The sequence below is a fragment of the Drosophila simulans genome, chromosome 3L, assembly GCF_016746395.2.
Source record: "Drosophila simulans strain w501 chromosome 3L, Prin_Dsim_3.1, whole genome shotgun sequence".
NCBI classification, from domain to species: Eukaryota; Metazoa; Arthropoda; class Insecta; order Diptera; family Drosophilidae; genus Drosophila; species Drosophila simulans.
Window position 1 is genome coordinate 23,207,806 of NC_052522.2, and position 18,436 is coordinate 23,226,241.

The 18,436-nt window shown below is 38.2% G+C and overlaps 1 protein-coding gene across 4 annotated transcripts in view; it reads right to left on the bottom strand.

Moving 5' to 3' along the window:
• Positions 1-1,782: 1,782 nt before the first annotated feature.
• LOC27207615 (synaptosomal-associated protein 25) overlaps positions 1,783-18,436 on the bottom strand; it is an 88,591-nt gene continuing 71,937 nt past the window's right edge. For 3 of the 4 annotated variants that reach the window (XM_039294199.2, XM_039294198.2, XM_039294201.2), the window contains exons 5-8: positions 16,046-16,163; positions 9,904-10,032; positions 4,377-4,521; positions 1,783-3,364 (exon numbers count right to left, since the gene is read on the bottom strand). In XM_039294199.2, coding sequence (XP_039150133.1) covers positions 3,302-3,364; positions 4,377-4,521; positions 9,904-10,032; positions 16,046-16,163 — 455 coding nt within the window. In that variant the 3' untranslated portion in view covers positions 1,783-3,301. Of the gene's footprint in view, positions 3,365-4,376; positions 4,522-9,903; positions 10,033-16,045; positions 16,164-16,237; positions 16,329-18,436 lie in introns of those variants that run through there. The other variant, XM_039294200.2, reaches the window with a different exon arrangement.

The following is an 18,436-nucleotide window of genomic DNA, read 5'->3' on the forward strand; positions in this document are numbered from 1 at the left end:
CCTGGTGTGGGAGGAGCTCGCGTGCGTGACCCACTCAGCAAATCTTTCGGAATACATGCGCGTAATAGAAGAAACAAGCAGCATGAACGAGATGTTTCCACAGTCTCACATGTTGCTAGAAGTTGATACCTCACACCTGCGGGACACGCTGGATTCGTAAAGAGTCCACCACAGAATCGCAAGGAGTTTAGCTTTTCTGGGCTCAATGCTAAAGGTGGTAGCAGGGACGCCGGATGCCGGCGATCTAGAAAGAGTTAGGTTCACGGAGTGGCAGTTGACACAGTCAAACCAAAATTAATACTAGAATACAAAGTCGAATCGACCAATTAACAACCACTGTAAATCAAATCTTGCAAACACATAAAAATACCCAAATTGACACCGGCCTTTTATATGAGACACTGCTGGCTAGGAATAGAATACTAATGATGGAGTTACAAAATTTAATATTGGCTGTAACACTGGCGAAAACAATATTGTCAGTCCAAATAGATCATGCAGATCATGCAGACTTAAAATCAGACTGGCTGAAAGAACCCACAGATACCCCCATAGGGGATCTTATGTCCGCATCGTCTGTAAAAATATTACAATCCTCTAAAATAATACACTTCATTATCAAATTCCCCAAAATAAAATTATCTTGTAAGAAGGTCACTTGCAAAGGGGTTATGCTGCGAATAACCGACAATATAGCAATATAGCACCAACAATGTAGCAAAGTGTGGAGAAGAAGTCCATACAATCAAAAACTGCACCCACACACCGGGGGCTACCTTTTGCCAACTATCAACGGAAAGCTCATGCGCCAGGGAACTGCACGCAGGCGTTCTAGGGCATTGCGAGTCACAACCAAGCGACCTTCACCCGCTTACCCGCGTGGATGAGGGAATCATCATCATCAATGACCGGCCAGCTAGGGTCACGGTGGACAACGGAACAGAAGTCTATCTACGTGGCACCATCTCATTACCTTCAACGATCGCGTCGTGATCAATGACACCACCTTTATAAATCTCGACAAAGCCCAAATACGAGCTCCAGTTGTAGCTAGTTCCCCATCATTGAATATCACCGCCAACAAAAATATTCTGAGTCTCCCCTATCTTCACCAGCTGAGTGAACGTAACTTGGAGTTCATCAAAGAGTTCGGGAGAGAAATTGATACCAATCATTCACATCGCATAATATTTATCCCAGCAGCTATTGGTTGCGCATTGATTTTTATTGGCATCACCTGTATACGGTTCATCGGAGCGCGGAGATCTGCAATCCAATTAAACGGGATGGTCGCCGAATTAGGACCAGCCGAGGACGGCCGTAATCTTGAAGGGGGAGTAGTTATCAGTTGGCTCAGTGTATGAAACATAATATTAAAGTGCTGACCCAGCATTGGGCCGGGAACCCGTGTGCAGCCGGCAAACACAGCATACTTGCGTGGCCGCTGCGAGTCTTTCTTAGCTTTAAGAATCATTTTAAGTTTCAGTTTGAATTTGCATTTACCAGAATAAAGGGCGGCAGCTCGTCAACTCCAACTAAGCGCCGTAAAACATATTTTTATTACCTACTCTGGCAGACCACAAGGCTGGCAGTTAAAAGAGGAAAGTTCCTCTCAACGTAAATAATCATCTTCTGCTCCCCGGACTCCCCGGAGTAGCGAGCGAAGGAAGCCCTTCACCTCTGGAGGATTCCTGACGACAACAGCATCGCGAGGCGGTGCAATCAATCTTTAAATACTTTATACTAAATGCACCAAAATAAAAGACAAAAAATATATCAAAGTTATGTGCATAGACCAATAATTTATTTCAGTTTTCAGAACTTATAAATTTTTGTTTTTAACATTCATTAGAGGGATTTAGTAACATTTTAAAGTGAGCAAAAAATGTTAATAAACCCTGACTTCAGTATTACGTAAGATAACAATTTATGTATGTAGAGGTATGTTTGAATTTGTAACAACTTCTTCGTCTAAAAGGTTTTAAAATAAAATTTTAATTATAGGACATTCTTGTGCTTTTTCATGAACATAACTTATGAGTTATGTAGCGTTAATGTAGCAAACAACATTTTTGCAATCCATAGCCATTTACTAAGCGTTATAATTTTAATAAATACTTTTATGTAACAACTTGTCGATATAGCCATGAACAGTTTGCGTCAATTACAAAAAATTTAATTTTTGATATAAAATTACTTTCAATTTATGATGATGTGTATTCAATTTGATAAAAATACTTTTAGACTGGTACTGTAAACACCAGATACCTAAAACTAAGTCATACCTTTAAATAAGAGAAAAGTACCTATTTTTTAAATATTGTTTTATTTATATTCTATATAGTGTTAACGGATTTTTATACTCTTTTACTCGAAGTCTATACAATTTTATGCGAGTTAAGCTTAAAACCATTAGAACCGTTTGCAAGGTTATATTAACGTTGACTTGCGATGCTACTATCCCTTTAAATTTAATGTATTTACATATTTTTATTATATACTACAAATCGTGTGCATAGAGGTGTTTCTAATACAAAGCCACAAATAACATTTATTGTTCTTTATAAATATTTGATAGGCAAAATAAAATTTAAGCAAAATTTAAATACTCTAACAATTGAAAATACTCGGAATTTGAGACATCAGCCGATATGGCAAGAATTTTTAAATTATAATATGTTATTATCCAAACTTTATTATGGACGATAAGCAACCCGAAGCAACCCGTTTGTATGAAAAAAGTTTAACGATGATTGTACAGGTTTTAACAATAGCCTTAAACAAAAAACGCCATCAGTACATATAAAAAGTGAAGAAAATGACTAATATCGACTTGTCAAGCAATGTAAACGATTACTAAATATTAAATCCCTTGGAGATGCGAAATAAAATGCTAGTTTTATGAATAGATTATGACTATTGAATACTGTGGATTAAAACATAAAGTATTGGTTCTTTTATTGGTTCTATAATTACCCTTCGTTTTTATTTATGCTTATGTAGTTAAGATCGACATTAATATGATTTTACCTTTAAAATGAACAGTGACATCTCGAAAAAAAAATATACAGTTCCTACGTCACATTTCAGAACAACAGAGGGGTAAGTTAAGCACTTTTAAAATGTTTTGAACATACTGTGTTTGTTTTGTTTTTTTAGATGTGTTCAGTTTTATATAACTTTTTGGAGCACATAGATGGGCTTAAATCATAGACAGAAAGGGCTAGCTTGCACACTTATGAATCAGAATCTCTCTTGTTGAAATGTTTATGTATATCCTAGTCGCCCTTTTTTTATCTTTTTACTTTAATAGTTGATGTGCCCTTTGATTAGCAACTGCTATCCGCGCTTCATTAGATTCGCCCTGCAAAGAAAAAAAGAAGCATTTCAGAAAATATACGTAATTAACTTTGTATATATATTTTTACGAAAGAGTAGAGTAACAGTTCAAGCTATATCCCAAAGAATCGTCGGCTAAACTGCTATTTCTTTTAAATGATCCTGTTTCTATGTGAAAATAGTTAGTTTTTGACAATCAGAAAACTGATTTTAAAAACTGAACTGAAACTTCTCGCATTGCTTTGGTCATTACATTTATTGCGTAAAATGCATACCGATCGCTTTGGGATTATGCTCCTCAAAACAAGATTTCCCAAAGCGATCGATATGCATTTCACGCATTAAATGTACTGACCAAGGACATGCGGGAAGTTTCAGTTCAGTTTTTAGAATTGTCGCACAAATTTAGTTTTTAGCCAAGAGACAACGAATTATACTATATCAAACGATCGAGTGCTAGGACAAATTTTCTAAATTTGATTACAAATTGAAAGAAAAAGAAAGTAAAGTTGATAATGGAACTAATTTAGTCGCCGCCGCCAGAAAATTGTATGCAAATTTACAGAAAGCACTCAAAGAAAACTCTAAAACAAGAGAGAATGCTATAGTCGAGTTCCTCCACTATCAGATCGTCGTTACTCAGCTAGTAGAAGTGAGAACACGAAATTTCTTAATTTTTCTGGCATATCGTTAGATGTTGGAGATTATAGTGTCAAAGAATGGGCGGTTAGTTGGCGTTATAGTGGTCATGGCCCAAAGTATTTTAAAAAAAAAAACGAAAAAATTTACAAGACTAATAACAATTTTAAAAAATATCAAAACATTTCCGTCCATCCGTATCGCCAATTAATGGTTGACGAAGATGACAATCACGCTCAGCTCATGGTGTGTAATAGAATCCATCAAGCTGCTAAACACTTTAGCTTATGAAACATCCCGAACACCTTTTTTGGCGACTTGACTCGAAAGATGCGCCAGCCACTTACATATGTTAATGTTTAGAATCAAATGTTTGTTTTAAATAAATGTCAACATACCTTCCGGTTTATTCTATCAATTTGACGATTTTGATTTTCCAGCTCAGAGCCCATATCCAATGCCATGTTTCGGAGATTGCCTATCATTGTGTTTACCTGGCCCATATTTTCTTCCATTTCATCTTCTCTAGCGTCATTCGTTATCCTAAATAAAATAATGTGTTGTTTGTCAATTCATTTTATTATTGTTGTATGTAAGTATTATAATATAGAATTAATTTCAAAAGTTCAAAAGCATGGGTTCGGTGAAAGAGGGTGTGGGGAAAGTTTGAAGAAGGAGAGTTTGGAGAAAGATAAAGTGCATAGAAAAATGTAAGAGACACCGAAGAGAGAGACGCCACGAGTAATGACAAGGCTTTCGACAATTGGCACTAGACAAACGGTAAAGCCAAAGACACTAGAATAACAAGATGCGTAACGGCCATACATTCTTTTGGCACTATGCAGCCAATTTTTTTGGTGAAGGCAAAATTTGCTCTCTTTCCGCTCGCTTACGTTGAGAGCATAAGAAATCTAAAAATAGAATTTGCTTGCTTGTGTGAGTAAAAGCAAGAGACGAGAACGCGTATATGTTTGCGTGTTGTGCTAGAAGACGATTTTCGGGCCGAAATCAATTCTGATCGAAGAAACGAATTTACATATTTGAAGTTTTGGCCCTTTTCGTAGCAATATGATGAAATAAAATAAAAATTCACGCCCTGACTATTATAATTTAAAAATTTTTTTAAAATTCGTTTGTTAAGATCGCCGCTCGAATTAGCTACCTTTTACATATTTATATTTATGTTGATAATTAATTATGTGTAATATATATACACTACTTTTATTTGTGCACTAATGCTCAACAATACATTTTTTTATACACATTTGTTTTTTATTATTTTTAAAAATATTTCAAAAACTTTAATGTGTATTTTACAAATATTTATAAAAAGATCAGATGGTGCCTTTAGTTTCCTGAAGTATTAAAAATTTAAGTAATAAAAATTAATAAACTAAATAAAAATATGAAAACTGCTTATTGAAAAAGTCATATCTGGAGGCACGAAGTGCGGACACAAGCACTCAACAATCACTGCCTTATTAATTTTTCTCACGTCGCAAGCTGAATACCCTAATGACAAGTATTCTAATATAAAGTCATTTTCGAAATTTATTTTGTGATGTACATAGATTCGTCTATTTCTATTTCTAAGCTTTATTTAAATAATAATAACGTTAAGACAATGCAAAACAAGAATTTTTCGCTTGGTGCCAATTGATAAAAAATAATATAGATTTAAAGTCAACGAACTTCTAAGGTGAAGGGCATATTTTGTCAAATTTACACACATACTGTTGTCTGCTATCACTGTATGCGTAGAAAAGAGCTGTTTGCTGTAGCGCTCTCCGCTCTTTCTTTCTCGAACAAAAACTCGAGAGAGCCTGGGGCCACGGAAAAAAAATCGTGTGCCATAAAATCGTATGGCGTTACGCATCTTGTTATTCTAGTGTATTTGGTACAACACATTCGAGGACCTTATGATTCTAAAGGACGAGGTTATTGGGCTCTTGGCTAAAGGTAAATGGAGTTCCCATAGTGGGCGTCTTCTGAGATCATTGCTGATGAAGATAGATGTGTTGAGCCCATCCAGCTCCTCAAGAACTCAGCCGGGGATTCACAGTTCTGCTCAACCTCATCTTCCCCAAAAGCTGGACAAGTTTTCTGCAATGGGACGATCCGATTCCTGAAACTCTACGCACGCGCTGGAGAGCCTTGGTAGAGGATGTATATTGCGTACCATTTCGAGACACGCCTAGGGGGCGGTAGTCTATGCTCGAGTTACAGACGGATGTAGTTTTCGAGTCACACTTGTTGCCGCCAAAACTCGCGTGGCCCCGATCAAGCCTGTCTCCATTCCACGTTTGGAGGTAAACGCTGCCTTACTTCTCTCTCGATTATTTATGATCCGCTTGGACTGGTAGCGCCGGTCACGGTTCTACTCAAGCTAATCTTCCAAGAAAGCTGGACAAGTGTCCTGCAGTGGGACGACCCCATTCCTGAAAGTCTACGTACGCGCTGGAGAGCCTTAGTAGAGGATTTGCCAGCACTTACGCAATGCCAAGTACCACGGTATATTGCGTCACCATTTCGAGATGTTCAACTACACGGATTCGCCGACGCATCCTCGCACGCCTACGGTGCGGTAGTTTACGCTCGAGTTGCAGTTGGATGCAGCTTTCAAGTAACTCTGGTTGCCGCCAAAACACGGGTGGCCGCGATCAAGCCCGTATCAATTCCACGTTTGGAGCTAAACGCTGCGTTACTTCTATCTCGATTGCTTTCTATTGTCAAAACGTCACTAACAATTCTTCTTTTCAGCACGAGCGGCTGGACAGATTCAGAAATTGTGCTACACTGGCTTTTAGATCCCCCACGACGTTGGAACACCTTCATCCGTCAAAGCTTCTGGATCATCGACTGTGTTGGAAAAGCCCTTCTTGGCTGGCCACACCGACCTCTGAGTGGCCACATTTTACAAACAAGTTCAGCGTATCTCCAAGTTTCGATGTCAACACGGAGGCAAAAATAAGGTGCGACTTGAGGTCTTGTCATATAAATTTGATAAGCACTCTGAAAAGTGATGTTTCTTAAATTATGTTCACCACTTTACTGAATACTGAAAAAAAGAAAATACTGAAAAAAAAATAGGACAACTTAGAGAATTAAGCTACAACTGCAGCTATTGCTTTTAAACGTATGAGCATGGTAAGGAGTACTCCTCGAATAAAAAAGGAAAAATTACTGGAAAGGTAAGTAATCTAAGCTCAGAACTAAGCTCTTATGTTCTATTTGCGGCGATAAGTATCTGGAATCAAGGGAGCGACAAAATATGTTCACGAATAAATATTAAAATGCATCAGACAGAGAAGTCAAAAATAATGCTAATATTATTATGCTTTAATAGCAGAGCACAAAGCTCCCGTTCAAATCATATCATAGACTTACAAGATCTTGATCAACATTTCCAACACATTATATTTCTAATTATAAGGGATTGCATGATAGAATACGGAGTATTTCTAAATGGAGACACTATTAAAAACATATTTGAAATTGTGAACGAGATATTTCAATTTTTGGAACACGGAACACAGAAATTATGAAAAAAATTTAATAAAATTAAATCTTGTAGTGCTCGGAATTAAAAATTTGGATAGTTCAAACTCTTCAATATTTTTTTTTTAATTAATTCATTTGCGAGCATAACTGTGGCGCATATGTTGAAGAGAGGCCCCTTTAAATAACACTAGTGTCATCGACGTGCAAAACTGGAATAGCCATCATCCATTGGTCACTGCTCTGCAGTGACGGATTCGATTTGCAAAACATATTAGCAATAAGCCGGTGCTAAGCTGTGTGGCTTTTACCCCTCGCTCTGCGCGCTACGGAAGCAGGAGGCTGTTACAAATTTCCTTGCAGACTTCGGATAGAAAACATCAATTGATTACAGTATAATTTGATACATTGGAGGAATAATTTTGTCAATCGAGACCCGGCAATAGACTTGTGAATTTGAAGAAATAAGGAAAGGAGCTGGTGCAGACCCAAAAGAAATCTCTGCCAGCCAGTCTGGTAAGAATGCCAACAGAACTTGCAGTCCCCAGTTCAGTTTCAACTGTACTCCTAAATACAACGGCTGTACAACCGCGGCTGTTACCAATTGCTTAACTGCGCCATATTTCAATGTCCTGCCAACAACACTGTAATCTCTGGCCAATAAAACACCGAAAGCGAAATGCCCATTACAAGCACATGATCGCAGTGCTTACAGGAAACGAAAAGTTGAGTTACAGCCCTCATTACCTATCCTCACACCTTTCCCAAGGCGTAAGCCTTCATAAGGCTGCAGAAAATGCACGGAGATTGGGTGCCACCGTGTGAATGGAGAGTTGATCACTGATTGGGGTGACTGTACACGAGTGCTCCTCTGCAATTTCTTCCCAGTTGCGGAATCCGAAGCACCGACTGCCATCGCGGAGGAAGTCCTACCGGCCCTCGAAGTATTCGAGGTTGATGTATGTGTTGCCCGGTTGAAGAGCAGGCGCTCTCCCGGCTTGGACGGCATCAATGGCACTATCTGCAAGGCAGTCTGGCGCGCCATACCTGAGCACCTATCTTCGTTGTTTTCCCGATGCATCCGATTGGGATACTTTCCCGCCGAGTGGAAGTGCCCACGAGTTGTCTCGCTGCTCAAAGGACCAGAGAAGGACAAGTGTAAGCCCTCCTCATTTAAAAGAATATGCTTGCTACCAGTCTTTGGTAAGGTGCTCGAGGCCATCATGGTGAATCGTGTGAGAGGAGTTCTTCCGGAAGGCTGCAGATGGCAGTTTGGATTTCGCCAAGGACGATGACCGGAGTCGTTGGACCATGTGCGCGTGTGCTTTGAGCCGACTGGGGCTTCAGTCCTCGAGTCAGGCGGACCATATATGACGGACTTATGGCACCTTGTGTGCTGTTTGGTGCCCCGGTATGGTATGACACAGCGGAAGAAGTAGATGCCCAGAGGCGACTAGCCTCCTGCCAGAGGCTAATCCTGGTTGAATGCCTTTCGGTATGCCGAACAGTGTTCACAGTGGCACTGCAGGTACTTGGTGGAGCTCCCCCGCTTGACTGGGCTGCTAAGTTATTAGCGGTAAAATACAAGCTAAAGCGTCGTACCCGCTGGAGAGGAACGACCACAGTCCGCTGTTGCTTGTAGTAAGAGGCGACTAATACAGCAATAGGTTCCTCTAACCATGCTTGTGGGACCAAATCCAAGACCACTCATTGAGGTAAGCCCCCTGATGCGAGTAGTTGGTGCCCATATCGGGTAGAGCCTTCGTGCTCGAGCTTTGAGTTACGGTACTGGTTGCGCAAAACTCTGGTGCTGTGACCCAGAGATCAGTAGAGATTTTAGGTAGATCTCGCTCCTCAGCAAGGGGGAGTGCTTGCTCGGCAAGCAAGTACTCGAATTGCTACCGGGATGGTCGCTATGTACATAGCTATATTCAATATTCAACAGTATTCTTGTTTTGGGATACATTCTGAAATCTGGGAAATCGAAGAGCATAATAATGATTCGTAAGCCCGAAAGACCACCGATAGACGTTGACTCTAAAAGGCCCAACAGTCTACTCCCTGGAAAAATTATGGAGAGGCTGATCCTTAACACTATCTAAAATATTACCAAATGGATCCCGAAATCCCAGTGATTGGCAACCATCAACGAGAGGCCAGTACTGGAATTTCTCCGAAGAGTTTTGCTTGAAAAATCATCGTACGAAGGATCTTATAGCAGCAGGACCGACGAAGCAAACTGTTGAAGATGCTGTTGAAAGCTACGCTTCCAAAGGGAGGATAATATACGATCTCGCAGCAGTTCTTAAAATCATTTGTTTATGTGCTGCCAAGTCTCTCGCGGTCTCTATATTTTCTACTCCAGAGCATGCACAATTGGCTTAGCGTTCCGCTTACTCGCGCTTAGGCATTCACAAGTAAACTTACCTTCCAATATAACCCGCTTGCGCCATCATGCCATTTCTATCATCCATCACTCTCTGTGGCTGATTATTTACAACTTTTCCATCATCATTGCCTTTCCAGGTCCCATCATCTTCTTTGAATGATTGACTTCTAAAAGTATAAAACATTTATTTTTGGTTAAAATATTTCTTTTGTTAAACTTATAAATTATGTGAAATTCTTGCTTTGACAAATGAAATTCTAATCGAAAGATTTCGCAGAAATTTAAATAAAAACTCCAAAGTAAGTAGCCGTCATAAAAACGATCGGGATTTTTAAAAATATACATATATATATCAACAAAGAAGTATTTGAGTTCTTTGAACTTAAATATGATCCGTTTCGACTTAATTATGGTACCCTTAAAACTGACATAAGCTTACAGTTAGAAGCCTAACCAAAGCTATGGATGCCCGGCAGAACGCTGACCATGCCACTCGTGCCGTGCGTGCCTTCTTCGCCGGCTGCTTTACTCCGTTACTCCGCCGTTGTGTGTCGCATCTTTGATGCCCGAGTTTCCAAATCTGCTATACAGGGTATATACAATTCGGTACCACCCGCCAAGTCGACAAGAGGTTCATTGCCCCCACGAAACTAACTCTGTGGTAATACTTTGTTGCAATGCTAATGGCACTACTTAGACACCGCGTTTAGACAGAATGTCGATTGCGACAGATCTCGTAAAAGAAACCAGAACGGCCGACACAGCACTTTCGCAGATACATGTCGTCAACAGAACTCTTGTAAACATTTAACTCAACAGAATCTTTCAATTCATCTAGCAATCCGATTTAGACAGAAGACAGACACGGTCGTGTTCCGATCAAACAGCTCAAAAACCTAAAGGAAAAATACTGGAAATCTCAGCCTGGAACCGAGATCGAGGCCAACAACTGGTAACTCACGCGCATTCGGCTGACCCGATTCAGCTTAGCTTGTGTTAACTTCTCTCCTAGCGAAGTGAAGTGCGTTCTCTGTTTTCCTAGCGTTTGATTGTAGGTTCTTGATGATCTTGCTTCGTTCCCGGAGTTTCGTGCGTTATTGGATTTTTCGTACCTGTACCAGGCAAATCATGACGGCTGTCAATGTGACTCCACAGATTCATATGGGTCTGTAGGTCAACATGGATTAGAAAGTATTTTTGATCTGTAGAAAATACATTAATGTGTAAACGCTCTCCGGCTTATGTGGGGATTGGCGTCTCGCCCAACATCTGTTTTCTCTGATGTCGGGCATACTTAGCCCTCGAGCCGACTCCACAATTTGCAACGATTTCTGCTGTTAATTTGGAAACGTTAGGAAAAAATAGTTACGCATTATTTGCTTAACATTATTCTGTGCCGCTCGGTGGGCGCGGTTATGTTCTGCCGTTATTATTTTCCTTTTTTCCGATTCCGAGTGCTCCGATCAGAGATTCCAATAAGATGTCTTGTTCTACTCTGAAATAGCACGAAGATTCTAACAGATGGGGAATCAGATTCCTCAATAATTATCTGATTCCTGAAGCAGTTTACTGATTTGTCAGTATATAGTATATACTGTAGGTCAGGGTTTCTTCTCTATGGACTGTAGCAATGTCGGAATATTGCGAATCAGCTTCTAAGGCATTCACGTTTTGACGTGACAATGTATCGGTTACATAATACTCCTTACCAGGTTTGTAAATTATGTTCGCATTATGGTCGTCAATAAAGGCTTTCCAGCGTTTTATTTTCTTATCGGACACATCATATGTCAGCGGCTGATGATCTGTATAGATGTTGTGGTTTCTCACACCATACAGGTAATTTCTTAAATTTTTTAAAGCCCAAACAATGGATAGGAGCTCTCGCGAATTTGTAACTCAGTTGGGCCCTAGAAATAAATGTAATGTAACGATGTAACGACTTTTTTGGTCAAAGGGTTTTTTAATCTGGATATCTCAAAACGACATCTTCAGAGGCTAATATATCCTTCAATTTTCAATCGCTTCAATGTGTTTCTGCTTTAGTTCAATAATCACTTTCCTTGAGTGATTAGAACATATTTTGCCATTTTAGCCTTTTAAGACGTCCGTTAGGGGTCTGGCGAATGCCTTGATAAAATACCTATAATAATTGGCTAACTCTAGAAATGATCTAAGTGAAAAAAGGGTTTTCGGGATTTGGAAATTTTGCAAGGCTTGTACCTTTTTTGGCGAAGTTTGAATTCCACCTCTGGACACAGCAAATCCCAGATACTTCACTTATTTTTGGAGAACTTTGATTTTTCCTGAGAAACTTTCATGTTAGCTTCTTCAACTTTTTTAGAAACCCAGTTAATATGCTTTACGTGGTACCCTTTGATTTTGGAAAAAATGTTGACGTCGTCAACATAGACATGACAGGTGTTTCCGACCTCCTCACAGAGGACATCATCAATAGCCCTTTGAAATATGCTCGGAGCATTTTTACAACCGAACGGAAGCCTGCAAAACTCATACTTCCCATTTTTTATAGAAAAACCGTTTTTTCTCTATCCCTTTCCTCCAATTCTATTTGGTAGAAGCCTGACTTAAGGTCCAGTGTGGTAAAATATTGAGCATCACCCATGTTTGCCAACATTGAAGAAATATTAGGTATTGGGTATTTATGACTCACGGTTTTTTGATTCAGTTTCCTGAAATCTATAACCACTCTTTTCTATTTATTACCGAATTCATCGCCACCTTTTTTTATGAACAAACCGAATAGGCTTATTGTGGGGCGAATGATGTCGTTTTCTAAAAGTTGTTTAACTTCTGAATTGACAAAGTCAGCTACGCCCATAGGGTATGGGTATAACCCAGAGTATACTGGCTCATCATCTGTTCGTATGGTAGCCAAAGTGTTTATAATGTAGGGTTAGCGACTCGTTTGGATTTGAAACTGCATTTGATCTTGATATTGAAGGATTTTTTTATAGACAAAGGTCATCGACCTGAGTGAAATTTACATTGGGCCACGATTTAAAGTTAAGCAACCGGGTGCCGCCTTTAAACATAATGATACCGTTACTTAGATCAAGTTGTGATAACTTGCATAAGCAGGTCAAGTCCCACTATACTGTCATGTGAAGAAATATGTGGTTTTATTGAACACTTTGATAGGACATTATTTTGTAGTCTGCGTGCGCACATTGAAAGAGTTAACCTGGAAAGTCGTTTCAACGGGTAAGATATTCTTGATATCATTTTTGAGGCACCGGTATCGATTAGTAACTTAAGAATTAGCCTCTTCCTACATCCTGTTCGAAAATACAAGATCATTGCTCAGATTATATTCCTCAGCTAGGGACCGGTAATCAATATCAACAGTGTCCTGCTCCTTAGCGGAATAACTACCATTCCAACAGCTCTGGGATGAGATAGCTTTCTTGTAAAAATTAGTTGGTTGTCGAATACGTAATATCGACTAGTCAACCTCCATTGGTTCCGACCTTTGATGTTGTGGATCTTGACTTTGGAACCGTTGTCTTGAGAAATTAGAGTGTGAGTTTCCGCGAGAGTTTTTTCTGTTGGTTTGACCTCTCTTTATGGTTATTACTGTGCACTTTAGTATATTCATGAGTAATTTTAAAGTTTTTTCTACCTCGTCATAGTATTCTAACAAGGATAGCTATCATTGTCTAATAGTACCGAGCTTCTGTAAAATAACGCGTACTGACAGTTTGTCAGCATAAATAAAGTATAGTCTGGCTTTGAAATTATTAAAAGATGATAAAGTTGCACTGGCCGTGCCATTGACCTTATTTCTTATAATACCAAGGGCGTTGAAGTGTCTTGAACTCTCATCATAATCAAAGACTTCGTAAGGGAATGTTGGAATCAGAAAACTTAGTGGTATTGCTGTTTCTTAATAAATTAATTTAATTTAATAATTTAATTAATTAATCTGTCACCGTATCGGGTATTTGATTATCAAAACAGAAAGCAAACTTTGCAAATCACAGGCTTTTGAAGGTACAAATTTTTCACTTTAAATTCGAAATTACTTGATCAACTCAACAATATTATTTTCATTTATATCATTATTATTAGATGGAGTAATAATATTTAGAATTCCACTTACATCAATCACATTATACCAGTTACTCGAAAGAGACTAAAATATCGCACGCCTAAAAATAGTCATCATAAGCCATAAATACTCGATCATCTCAATCGACCTGGCTGCTTAGCCTAGTACGTCGGTGGTGTGGCTTTACGTTTTAAGGTCAGTTCCCCTATTCCTCTGTTCCTGATCGGCAAGTAAACTATAAATCCGCACAGCTAAATACGTTAGCATTACATCCGAGTCCTTGCCTTTTTTTGGTCCGAACTGGCTATTTGGCCTAGTACGTCGGCGGCGACGGCCAAAAAGCACATACGAGTTATGTTTATGTTAAATTAAAAAAGTTGGTCTACAACAGATTGAAATTTTAACAAGGAAGTCTCACATATTTATACCCGGTACTCGTAGAGTAAACGGGTATACAGATCCGTTGGAAAGTATGTAACAGGCAGAATAAAGCGCTCCCGGCCATATTAATATTCTTGGTCACCATCAATAGCCAAGTCGATCTGGCCGTCTGTCCGTTCGAATGAACGTCGAGATCCCAAAAACTATAAAAGATAGAAGGGTGACATTAAGCATACAGATTCAAGGGACATAGACACATCGCAAGTTTGTTGACTCATATAATGCAACGCAGAATGATATACAACATTTTTCGTCTTTTCTTTTTTTTTTGTGAAAAGCAATCAATTTCCATTTCCATTTCACATTAGGAAATTAAATAGTTTTGCAGCGAAAAGGCACAGTACCATTTTATGTTTATAGGGCGTGGCGTGGTAGCTTTGTGCGGTTTGTGGGCGTTAGAGTGGGCGCGGCAACATGGGGCAACAAACTTGCGCTGCGTGTTTGTTTCTAGAATCTGTGTGCTGAATTTCATCCTTCTAGCTTTAATAGGTAATGAGATCTCGTTCTTACGGACGGACAGACGGACATGGCTAGGTCGATTCGGCTTTTGATCCTGATCAACGCTTCCTTCTCCCTGTTACATACTTTTCAACGAATCTAGTATATTGCAGTATTACAGTTAAGGAATGTTGGAAAGATAGTTCGAACCTCATCCTAAGATCTTAGTATCTAAAAATTTGATCCATTAATATTGACAAATTTGTACTGCCTTTTTGCCTTTTTTTCTTTTACTGCTGCTTACTGCTGCATCCACGATAATTTCAGATTGGGGCCATAGATTTCTTTGAGATTGTTTGTCGTAACTATTTTGGTCCTGATTCATATTATATATATAAATATATATAAATATATATAAATATATATAAATATAGGGTCGGAAACGTTTCCTTCTAGCAGTAACATACGTTTTATACTCTACGAGTAAAATGTGTAAATGGAGCCCATTGCAGTAAAACATTTTAAAATTATTAAATATGTTAATTATTGATATAAATTGGCAGGAAAAGAAGTAAAAGTATAATAATATTCAAAATATTATATTAAGGTGAAAGCGAGAGAAAAGTTTTTAACTCATCAATCTATTAAGAGGGAAACCATATGTAGGTAAAACAAAATAATTTGTTTACTCGTGACTCCTACAGTAAACGGGAATTTTTATGTATGTATTTACGCCAATTGGAACATAGAACCTTTGTACGAACGATATAAATAAAATACGTTAACATTTGCTGAGTTAGAATTTGAATTTGTATAAGTCCTACCTTAGGTAGCTAACATGAAATTCGGAAAACTACTCATCTACAGACTTTGGGTGCTCTGAAGTTATGGGCGTTTGAAATTGAGCTATTTGTTGCTGTTTTCCCGCAAAACTAGTGGGTTTTACAAAATATTATAGAACTGAAGTTTCTCATACTGCGCTGCTTAGAAGAAACATAACATTTTAGGATTTTAAAATATCGTTTTGTAGCAGAAACAGACAAACCGACCAAAATTTTTATTTTAAAAGTTAACCAAAATCTTGTCTTACAAATATCTTTGACTTTAACTAACAAGGTGGTTTGTTGGTGACATTTTATACACTTTTCTTCTCCATATATATATATATATATATATATATCATATATATATCACTATATTCAATAGATATAAATATAAAATATACATACTTATTGCACGGGAGAACGCAAATGCCGCAACATTTTTCCATTCCACTTAAATTTTTTTCTGCTTCCCTCATATCGGCATTAATTTGATCCATTCCTTCTTCAATACGATCCAGTTGTTCTAAAAAAAAAAAAATAAATATATAATTATTTATAAGATAAATAGATTGCGAAATATTTTATTTTTCAAAGTACTTAGGCATGCTCCGGTTATCGTATTTTTTCGAAATCGATTTGATTTTGTATTTAGGTGCTCTGGTTCTTGCAACATTGATACTATCGTTTTGCCATCGGAATGTTTCGTTTCATGCTGCTCAAACAGTTGACTTATTTTTTAAGCAAAACCAATAAACGTGATAAAATGCATTTTATATTTGCAATTACTTGTTTTGAATTCAGGAGAAAGCAGAAATAGCTGCTTGCAATCAACAGTAAACAGCTAATAAACCTGTTTTCAAGACAACAGAACTAACACTTTTTTCACTAATTGCTGGAATAGTTTGCGTATCGTTTGACATGTTTTTCCAACAATTATATTTTATGCCAACGACTATTTTTCAAGTTATGATATTTTGAAAATTTTCGAAAATCAACAAGTTAACCTTTTCCACGTTTGCCTACTCTTTGATTTTTCAAAACAGCTATACTTCAGAAAATATTAGATATTTAAGATAATCTCTGTGTACTCAGATAATGAATCATTTGTCCATCATTTAAAAACATACACATCTCCTAAAAAAAGTTATCGATGAAAGCCATTAAAAAAATTTAATTTAAAAAACCTGTGTCCACGCTTTAAGAAAGGTCACACTTGAACTGCGTCACTATATGTCCAGATGGTATTCGACACAATAAAGAGAAATTAAAAGCTATTGAAACATTTCCCATTCCAAGAGCCCCTAAAGAAATTAAATCATTCTTAGGCTTATGCGGATATTACCGCAACTTTATTCCAAATTTTGCAAAAATAGCAAAACCTCTTACTTTAGAAATAAAAAGGACCAAAAATTAATATATATATTATATAATAATTATATTATTATATAAATTATATTCTACATTAATTTTTTTTTTTCGCATGGGTCCCACGGCCACACCTCCCGCCCAACCGACCGAGGGGCGCTGCCGTGTATCTAACGGCTCGATTCGCGAGAAGATAGACGCGATATAGAAAAGAGAACAGAGACGAGGAAACGAACATAATGTAAAGTATTTCTAATAAATATTAGTACATAATTTATGTACTAAAAAAGTTAAAATTGATTGCTTTAAAAGCGGCAGAGAGTCAAGATTACAGATAATAGGATAAAGTCTATTATAGTCAGAACATAAAACTCTGTAAAGGTCATGCAACTCATAATTAGATCTTAATGATTTAAGATAAGGGGTATATAGTTTCTAGTGAATCTACTTGGAACCAAAAAGTAAAGCCGACTAATCAAGTCGGGACTCTCAACATCACCACGAATAAGCTTACAAATAAAGACTGTTCCAAGCATAGTTCTACGGTTAGCTAGGGATGGTAAATTAATTAAAAGTAGTCTACTGGAATAAGGAGGTAATATATGGTTTGCATCCCAATTTAGGCTCCGCAAGGCAAAAAGTAAAAAGTTTTTTTGAACAGGTTCAATGCGGTCCGAGTGGACTACGTATTGTGGACTCCAAACAGATCATCCATACTCAAGAATCGGACGGACTAACGAAATAAATAAGGTTTTAAAAATGTAAGGATCATCAAATTTTGTAGATCACCTTTTTATAAAAACAAGCACACCCCTGGCCTTATTGACAATCGACGAAATATGGTCAGAAAATTTTAGTTTAGGGTCCAGAAGAACCCCAAGATCATCAACCCGTGTTATTCTGTCCAAAGGGCACCCACTTAGAGTGTAAGTCGTGCGTATTGGGTTGACACGACAAAAGGTCATAACTTTACACTTGGAGCCATTTAAGTTTAATACGGTATCACGGCACCATATTTGAAACCTGTCTATATCGGATTGTAAGTCCAAATGGCGCGGAATGTCCTTGTGCTGAAGGCATAATTTAACATCTTCAAATGGCTCTGAGTTCTCAATAATGGGGTCAGTCATCATCAGATACATTAACGAACGGATACAGATTAATGGTATCGATTACGACGGTACGGCTTACACGTTTCCTGAACAGATGGATTTTGGCCTTCCCCCTATACGAGAAGTAACTAGAAATACCACTATTACGGTATTAAGCCTAGGAAAACTTCACCTCGAAGCCCCCCAAACAATGGATAAAATCCTGGCCGTCCATCACAATACCACACGGCACACCTGGACACTCTCTGCTCGGACTGGTAGCGTCCCTAGCAGTCATCTTATGGTTGCACCGACGAACGAAACACGTCGGCCACCGGCT